The sequence below is a fragment of the Nanorana parkeri genome, unplaced genomic scaffold (genome assembly GCF_000935625.1).
Source record: "Nanorana parkeri isolate BGI_ZX_2015 unplaced genomic scaffold, ASM93562v1 scaffold365, whole genome shotgun sequence".
NCBI lineage: Eukaryota > Metazoa > Chordata > Amphibia > Anura > Dicroglossidae > Nanorana > Nanorana parkeri.
In genome coordinates, this window is record NW_017306633.1 from 1,013,775 (window position 1) to 1,023,708 (window position 9,934).

General features: G+C 45.8%; 1 protein-coding gene across 1 annotated transcript in view; it reads left to right on the forward strand.

Annotated features, from left to right (window-relative positions):
• Nucleotides 1–2,985: 2,985 nt before the first annotated feature.
• Nucleotides 2,986–9,934, forward strand: part of FIGLA (folliculogenesis specific bHLH transcription factor) — a 10,818-nt gene continuing 3,869 nt past the window's right edge. Inside the window, exons 1-4 of the mRNA XM_018558874.1 lie at nt 2,986–3,057; nt 3,139–3,297; nt 7,522–7,752; nt 9,092–9,244. Coding sequence (XP_018414376.1) covers nt 2,986–3,057; nt 3,139–3,297; nt 7,522–7,752; nt 9,092–9,244 — 615 coding nt within the window. The remainder of the gene's footprint in view (nt 3,058–3,138; nt 3,298–7,521; nt 7,753–9,091; nt 9,245–9,934) is intronic.

Below are 9,934 nucleotides of genomic sequence, written 5' to 3' on the forward strand. Positions count from 1 at the left end.
TTTAAAAATGAAAGAGAGAGGCTGATTGGTTGCTATGGACAACTGCTCCAGATTCTGTCTTCTCCCGTTTTGGTGCATTTTGATACATTCCCCCCCAGCTCTCTTCATATATCCAAGAGTTTCCAGTGACTGTGTGAGGATAACCTTCTCGGCCTGTTCTTTCTCTGCGCTTTGTGAGCTGCCATCACAGGCCTGGACCAGGGTAATCATTGTTCTGTTTTTGTGCATCCACATAGGCCGGACCATTCACTGCAATAGGCTGCCCTCCACATGACAAACGCGGCAAAGAAGTTCATGCTGCTGTTTGAGCTGCCAGCTTCATGTGTTTTTGTGTGTTTGCCGCACAAATTTGTATATGCAAAAACGTGCATCTTGCTTGGTACTCGCCTTTAACAATGAGTGGCACCGGAAGAACAACACACGTTTCGTGAATGCACGCAGCAAATTTGAATGGGGCCTAATACTGAAAAACAGGCAGGGCCCGATAGAAACATCGGTCCAATACCCAGAATGAGAACACATTTAAGAAAATGGGAAGAAATGGGAAGAGTCAGAACTTTGCTGGATTTCCCCTCATTATTTCTCCCTTTGACACCAGGAAGTTGGCAGAATTGGGGACACAGCGATAAACATGGCTGATATTTACCAGCAATCAATAGCTGAAATGAGCTTATGAGGTGAATTTTTTCAGTTTCATGGCTGTTTGAAGATCAAAATAGCCAAAATAATAACATTAAATTACAAAATGGACAGTTGTGCTGGAGTGGCCTTTTAGAAAGTGTGATGACCAGGGCCATCCATATCATGAGGCAGGCTGAGGCAGTTGCCTCAGGCTGCATCTCACTGGGTCACATGGGGGAGGGCAGCACCTATCTGGCCAGAATGCCCCAGGTTGCTAAGGGCCCGTTCACACCAGATGCAGTGCGTTCCGGCCCGATTCTGGCCAGAACGCACTGCCTCGCATTGCAGCCGGCTCACTTTTTGGCAGGTCAGGAGGGGGCGTGACATGCCATTCACGTGAATGGCACCGTAGCCACGCCCTCCGGCCACAATGCGATTGGCCGCACGGGAACGCAAGGCACATTATGCCTGCGGTCCGGTCCAACCAAAATAGTGCTTGTATAATGTGCCTTGCGTTCCCGTGCGGCCGATCGCATTGCGGCCGGAGGGCGTGGCTACGGTGCCATTCACGTGAATGGCATGTCACGCCCCCTCCTGACCTGCCAAAAAGTGAGCCGGCTGCAATGCGAGGCAGTGCGTTCTGGCCAGAATCGGGCCGGAATGCACTGTGTCTAGTGTGAATTAAGTCTTATAACAGAGGTAAGGGAGAGTACAGGAAGTAATGAATGGTGGAGTCTTCCCTTCATTAGTTCCTGGTGAAAACAAGCTGCTGCAGCAAGAGATATTAATGCATGTTACATTTCCCCCCCTCTCCTCTATAGTATATGTCAGCTCCATTCTATCTCTGCTCGGAGTTGTGTATTCCTCTTCAAGTCTCTTATCTTGCACATCTGTACATGACCCCCTTCATCTCCATCCTACTACTGTATGTGACCTTTACTTTAACCCCTTCACCTCCTCCTCCCTCTTTCGATTCTAGCTCAAATAGACCATCAAGCACAGACAATGGTCGACTTCGATAATCGTTCGCATGCAATACTAGCTCACTGAATTTTGTCGATCTTTGTTTACGCATGTGCAGTGTTCTTGCTGCGATTTGTTTCGTATGAAAACGGCAGTAATCCATCAATTTTCGTTCATATCGAAAAACGTTTTCCAGCCTCACCCACCTGAGAAAAATCGACCGGGATTACATTAAAATACATAGGAATGCATAACTAGATTGCTATTGGCTATTTCACTTTGCAATAGCCAATAGCAGACTAGCTATTACACTCGCCCACTGCTGCTGTCAATCAGCAGAGGGGGACCTGAAGTTCTCCATCAGGCCCTCTTCTAGCGATTGAAAGCAGCAGAGGGCGGGTGAAATAGCCAGCTTGCTATTGGATATTGCAAATTGAAATAGCCAATAGGAATCTACCCTGTTTCCCCGAAAATAAGACCTACTCTGAAAATAAGACCTAGTACTATTTTGGGGAATTGCTAAAAATATAAGGCCTACCCCGAAAATATGACCTAGGTGTGACCATTCCCAAGGTCGGTAATGGCATAAGGGGGAACTTGAAGAGCCGCGGGAGAGGATCAGCGGTGCCAACGAAGCCAGCGCTAGAGGAAGCGAGGCGGCACTGGAGGGAGCAGAGCCACATAAGCCAATGCCTCCTCTATAGCGCCGGCTCCTGTCACAGGCGGAGTGATACCAAATGCACTCCGCCTGTGAGGAATCGATAGTGAAAGCGTGCTTCGCTCATTCTGGCCAGCGATTGGTTAGCAATTTGGTCTTGGAAAGGTACGGCACCCGATTGCGCTGAACACCATATTTTTGTACATGAATACATGTAGACTTTTCTACATGAATAAGTGTGGATTGTTGTACTTAAAAAAAAAAGACCTAGTGTGTTTTTTTTTTGAGCCAAAAAAATATAAGACAGTGTCTTATTTTCGGGGAAACACGGTAGCTATATATTAATCATTTAATGGGGGTGCTCTCTCCCCCTCCCCCGCGTAGGGGGTGTCACAGAGGGCACCTCCCTGAAATTGCTTTTTTCAGGTTGGGATCCCTGCGTAATTCTCAGTCAAATGTCCGCAGCACTGAAAAATGGCCTGGTAGTGAAGGGGGTCTAACATGCCGGTACTGAAGAGGTTAAATCAGCCAGTGCTGTGAGGTTACAACTGCCCCCCTGCAGGTTGGACACAAACTAGCAACACTGATTGATCCACCTGTTCATATAGGGAGCAGCCTGGCCTGATCCTGGCATGTGCTGCAATCAGGTTGGGAATTGAATAGGTTTGTCAATGCAACAGAACTTGAGTTAAACTTCTGCCTGATATTCTAGGGAACCCCATGATTGAAAATATTCCTCAGCAATGCATACAATGATCCTCCACCAATCTGAACAGCAGATGAAGGTTTGCAGCCATGTCGCAGAGCTGACGGAAGTATTGGGAGAGATTTTTTTATTCTTTTCAGCTGTAATAGAAGATGTATAATGCATATAGCTGTGTGTTGGTGTGTTCTAGACATCTCATGTTGTGAGCTCATGTATGATGTCCCCTGTTCCTACCAACAGTGCCAACTACGCCATGGCCTCCGAGGTGCTGGCAGGATCTGAGGAGCCCCTGGAATCGGCCCACAGGGAAAGCATGGAGACCGCAATGCACCAACCCCCATCAGAGGAGGTAATAAGGGTACTTGTGGTGGGAGCGGACTGTAATAATAGTGCAAGGAAAGCATGATAAGGTTTGGAACTCCTTCCCTGGGACCGTTGTTCCATTGAACTTTCATTTGTATCCCTGGAAATGAGCCCAAGGTTTTATAATAAAATTCTTACTTTTGAGAAATGTGATTTACCGTATTTTGACCATAGGACGCAGGGAGGTCCGGCGCGCCTTATGGAGCACTCGAGACTGTAGCTTCTGTGACAGCTTCTATGACAGAAGCTGTCACAGAAGCTGCAGTTAGTGACCGCTGAGACAGGTGGCGCTGTGATTACAGCGCCACGGTCTCAGTGATGACACAGAGCAGGCGAAGAACGTCTATTCTTCGTCTGCTCTATGGTTATCTCGATCGTCGCCACTGCTCGGTTTTAATATGAGTGATCTCACTAGATCACTCGTATTAAACGAGCAGTGGCTCCTGCTGCTGAACTCGATCGCCGCCGCCGCTGCTCGGCTTTAATTAGAGTGATCTCGTTAGATCACTCGTATTAAACGAGCAGTGGCTCCTACTACTCGCCCGGCGCCCGAAACTGCATGTCTCGGGCGTCGGGATTCGCTCCATAAGACGCAGGCACTTTTTCCCCCTCCTTTTGGGGGGAAAAAAGTGCGTCTTATGGAGCGAAAAATACGGTATATTAAAGAGGAACTTTACCTGCCAATGTAATGTCTCCCAAAACAGTTAAAGGAGTTGTAAAGTCCCAGCATATCCTCTCCTGTTATGACATCAGCATTGTAATAGGAATATACTCAAAGCTTACATGGAAAACAAAAATCCCTTTTATGTAGTGAGTGCTGCCTTCTGTCTGCCCATCGCTCTCACCGTCGTCCTGGATTCCCAGTGTGCTTTGCTTCTCTTTCCCTTCAGCTTGATGTGATGCTATCTCCATTTGTTGACTACATATCCCATCATGCATTGCTTCCAGCAAGCAATGATAATGTTACATTGTTCAGATACTGGAGTTGTAACTCAGAAGGCAGGCTCTGTGAGAGCTGTGACACAAGGACAGTGCACTGAGGAAGTCCATCCTATGGGCATCTTCAATAAGCAAGTTTACAAACTTTTAGATGGATCTGGTTATTGGGAGTGGAATAGAACTCACTGAAATTCAATATAGAAATACAGATTGATTTTTAGTTTTTCACCATAGATGCCTTTATATTTCAAGGCATGCCAATAATCAAGGTTGCCAGTGTGTCTTTTCAGCTCTCAACCGAACATTGAAGCCCTCAAATGGCTGGTGTCATAGCTGTGTCATCACATGTGCAGCACCATGGCAACTGCAATCCAAACAGAAGCTAAGATGGCACCTTCCTTGGCTGTAAGGGATAGGGGAGTGTAATTGAGCTTTTAAGTTCACTGCATCTGTTCTGTGAAGGCGAATCTGAGTTTAGAGGATATCTAGTATGGTGGCTATCACTGCTAATCTCCCCTGAAAATGCTAGCTGCCTGGCTGTCATAATGCTTTGGTTGCAGTTCTTTGCATTTTCTGGCCTGGGTACAAATCTAGAGGTAACAATTCTGACTTTCATTGGAGTGCTGCATGCTTGTTCTGGGTCAATGAGTCAGAAATACTGACATCTTACATTGGTGACTATAGAACTAGGGTCCAGCTAGTCGCCCCCCCCCTTTAAGGGTCCCAGCAATGCAAAGTTTGAAGGAGACTCCGGTTCAGAAAAACGTAGGTCTCCTGAAAGTGATTTTTTTTTTTAATGCCCCATAACAGTTGCACAAATGTCTATCAAAACTATATTTTCGATGAACGCTAAAATCCTTGTTGCCACACACACCAATACAACGTAGTTTCCAAAAACTCTAAACAGAGTAATATTTACCAATCTCAACGCTGTCGCAGTGTGAATGGATGTAATGTGACCGGTCACCTCTCCCAGTCCGCTCCAGCTGTGGAATGTCTCCCCGCGTCCTCACGTCCAATGCAAGCTAAAGGACTTGTATTAAATGGGAGGACGTCATCGGGGCTTAGACCACTGGAGCCCGGGGGGAGAAGAGGCTGCAGAGACCAATCTAGCAGCCAGGGGGGATAGCATCTGTTGCGCATTTTTGGGCATTTCCAATTAAGTCTATGGGGAGGAAAAGCGTTTTTAACTGCCCTTAAAAGAAGCTCCAGTATCTTTTCCCGACCTCTGGCGTTTTCCTGCTAGGTGTTTTTCTGCTCGGGTGTGAACCAGGGCCATTGAAAATCATGGGATTTCTTGTGTTGGGCAGTTAAAAGCGCTTTTTGAACTGCTTAAAAACGTGGAGCAATTTGGTTATCCTTTCCATGCTGGACCTCCCTGTGCAAGGTCATGTTACCAGGATTCAGTCAGACAATGCCACAGCAGTGGCATACAGCAAGTATCTGGGAGGAACCAGAAGTCTCCTGCTTTAATGAGAAGCGAGCTTATCAAATCTTCAGGTTGCAGCCCTGTCCTACGTGCACATTCCAGACATAAAAGATTGGCAGGTGGACTTCCAAAGTCCAAAAAGTCAAGACCTTTGTCACAGGTGGGGGTCATTACAGGTGGACTTCCTGGCTGACAGTCTCAACAACAATTAAACAAGTACGTTTCTATGTCCAGGAATCCTAGTCTTCGCAGTGCATGTTTTGGTAACTCTGTGGAATCAGTTTAACCTGATCTGTGCCTTTCCTCCTCCTGAAACTCCTTACTCATCTGTTCCGCATCCGGACTTTCCTCCAGTTTGGACCAACATTTGGTTTTAAGTGTTATTGAATGCCAAATCTACTAGCAATTATTTTTGTTTTGTTGTTTTTTTGTTCTGCTCTGCCACATTTTTCCTTCAGGCTGTGTGTCTGTCTTCGCCATCCCTGAGAGTAAGGGACTGCCTACCATTAACCCCATAACCCTCATGCTCATAATTCAACCCTTTAAGACTAGGACAGGGTTCCACCTTTTTCCTATCAGGACACACTCCATTAGATTGGCAAGTTCCTCTTGGGCTTCCAAGCATCATTCATCTATTTCTCGGAGTAATATTGAGCCAGACCTTGGGCATCTATCGAAGGTGGCCACTTTATTTCATAGAGCCGTGAAGTTATTCACAGTTGCCGGATGTATAAAACAGACTATATCCTTTGTTTATAAAGGATTTTAGGTACCTTCATTAGAGGAGCCAATCCTCTGCCTGCTGTCCTGGAAGATTCCTAGAAGCACCTATACCAGAAAGACTAACTGGGAATTTTAAAAAGACTTGGTATCGCAGTAGATCTGCATTGGGGGTAGGAAGGGGGGGGGTGTCATTGTGTGTATGCCCAGAAGTTTAAGTACCTGTCAGAATAACAGATAGGTACATCTAATGTATTTTAATGGAAGAGGAGGATTGATATTATGTTATTGAAAACTGGTCCAGTTTTTGGGTCAAGAGTATCAGAAGACTGCAGCATATAAAGCTTTAGCTGTAATAAAATTGTGCGATAGATTTTTGCTACCCATAATGCTTAGAGATGTATATTTATTAATAGCAGAAATCCTACCTGTTTACCTAGTACTTAAAGGAGAACTATGGGGTCAGTGTATTTCCCCATAGTTCTCCTTGGGGTAACGGGAGGACACAAACTAGCGTCCTCCCGTTACCCTAAGCTCAGTATACCGCGAGCTACAGCTCGTGGTATACTGAGACGCCGCAGCCGGAGCGGCTCCCGACGTAGATGACGGGATCCGCCCAGCTGCGTGAGTGACAGCTGGCTCTGCTTATCTAGAGGCAGAGCCAGCTGTACCCGCCCCCTCCCCCGTCCGTTCCGCCAGTCAGCGCTGGCAGATCGGAGCGGGTAGAGGGGAATCCAGCCCTCCCCCTGTCACGGCAGAGAGCCGTGACAGGATCGAGAGGGGAGCGAACCTGTTATGTGTTCACTCACCTCCCGATCTACTGAGCCGACCTGTGACGGTCTCATTGTTACAGGGCGGCTAGAACTATGAGGTGAGTGGAAATCACTCATCTCGTAGTTCTCCTTTAAAAACTTTCTCTAACCCCGCTATACCTCTAAATCTAGTGCCAATATTTATATTAATTTACACATCTGTGGCACTTAACTTGCCATGAAATGTTTTGTTCCTTGGTAGCTAGGAAATGTTCTTGCATGCGAGGAAAAATGTACAGCATTGAATTTTAGATAATTAATTAGGTAATTAATAGATAATGTAAACGAGCTTAAGTAACTTTTATTCCAGGCAAATCAGCAAGCTGTTCAGAACAGCAGGAAAAGGGACCTTCCTGCCCTATGGATTACTCCTCCTCCTGAACTGCTGGGAGATGTTCTTAAGGAACATCACGCCTACCTACCAAACCAGGCCTCCATCAACAAGATGAAGAGACACTCCTCTGGACACTACCTGTGTATAGAGAACTTTCAGGATATTCTAGAAAGGAGACAGGCAGCCAATGCCAAAGAAAGGGAGCGGGTGAGTGGTCCTCTTCCAACCACCCTGGATGAATATATCATGTGTGACTGCAAACTCCCCTTGAGTCAATGCTCTGTAACAGTGACTTATAGCCAAATAGTGTGAGAAGCTTAAAGGTTTAGTTATATAAAACTTTGAGCCTTTTCACTGTATTTACGGCTCACATGCCACAGTCCTTGTACCCACAAAATATGCTATTATTCTGTGCCACAAGTGAATCTTGCAGACGTGTATAAATCATTTAAAAATGAATAAATAAATTTCTCTTATTGCTTCTGCAAACAGAATATAGAAAGGGAGCTAACACTTTTTTGGGTTTAACTTTCCACTTTTGTAGCCAAATTGAGGAAAACCCCTATTTTATATTTGTTACATGCTCACATTCACATAGCATAAGCCTGCTGCAGCGCTCCATTTTTCCTCAGATCCCCGCTGCCTCTGCCCATACAGGCGGGGGAGAGCAGAAGGAGAAGCTGCAGACTGTGCTACTCCTACTCCCTGCTGCCCTGTGTTGGCCATGGTAACGGGGGCGAGGGGCTGCGTCAACAGGAACGAGGGGGCACAGCCAGGCTGGCCCCAGCTGCGCCCCCTCACAGCTTTGCCCGAGGCGAGTGCCTCACTCTCCTTGCCCTTCCTACAGCCCTGAGCACAGGATTGGGGTTAGTGCTCTGAAACTCCTCCTTGGCTCTATGCTGGAGGTCCAATAGCACTGGACAGACCAACAGGTGGGGAACAGAAGCCAGCAGCTGCGGTTCTGACAGCAGGTACATAAAACCAGTAGCTAGCGGAGCACGCACATTAAAAAGATATTGCAGTGTTGGGACCTAAGGCACTCGCAGACAGGTATGGGGCACGTTCCCCTGGTGCTAGCGACATCATGGTCACAGGACAAGCAGAGGTTTCTTTGATGTATAGGATATGAATGACTGTCTGACTTCACCTTCTGTGTGGTGTGGGAGAGACAAGGCAGCAGTGCCACATGGTGGGATAACATTTCTGTGGCATGCTGCACAGCTAGTAAGCTCACTAATGCATCCTGGTTTATCATTACTGCTTCCTGGATCATCTTCCTCCACACTGGACAAAGGCGATTTCATAATCTGGTGAAGTGGCACAGAAAACCATATTTCTGAATCAGGTAAAGTGTCCCCCGCCTGGATCTGCATTATAGCAGTGTGGGTGCATCACAAGACTGACTGAACAAACCAACAAATATTTTAAGTGGCCAAAGCCGTAAAAATATAGATTTATTTAACTGTTTCCCTGCAGTTATGGTCCAATCTGGTCCTTGATTGGGTTTTAATTTCCTTTTTTAACCTCCGTAAACATTTATTAACAGATCCGAAATATCAACAGTGGTTTTTCCAAGCTGAAGACCATTGTGCCTCTCATCCCCAAAGACCGAAAACCTAGCAAAGTGGATACACTGAAAGCGGCCACAGAATACATACGACTGCTTCATGATATCCTGGTGGAAACTGGAGGCTTTGAGGTAAAATTTAATTTTTTTTTATGACTAACAAACATTTGAATAAACATCTAAATTGCTTATGTTGGAGCCATGCAAAATATTTTAGGCTCAATATAACATTTTAAGCCTGTGCCATGGCCTTTTAAACAAAATATACAGTCAAAGGATTCCTGCACTTTAAATACCTTGGCTCTTATTACATCCAGAGATACCAATCGATTTAGCAGCTATAACTCCTACCTCTGCCTTTTACATTCCCTGTTCTTTGAGAGCTGCCAGGCGTTGTGTTTACATTCAGCTTGTCTGTACCTTTTAGACAACCCGTAACAAGGAAAGCACCTGCCCCCCATACCTGTTGTATTTAAGGTTTCTATGTCAGATTAGATTCCAATGCTACGCTGCACTCATGTAGTCACTGAAGATCATAAACTGCTAAGAGTTGGTAAGCCCTGGACCCTAACCCATAAAATACAATAGTTTGCCGATATGCCCTATGAGTGTCAACAATTGACTACCAAGATTTGCCCTCTATAGACTTCAATGTAATTTGCATTCTTCGAATTTCAAACATGATTTGCAGAACACCATGTAAATCGATCTGAACAGACCTTTCTATTACTAAGGAGGAACAATAATGCCAGTGTATATATTTCTCCCTCATGACAAGTTTCCTTTAAAGCAAAACACACAGTTACTGAGATACAAAAAGAA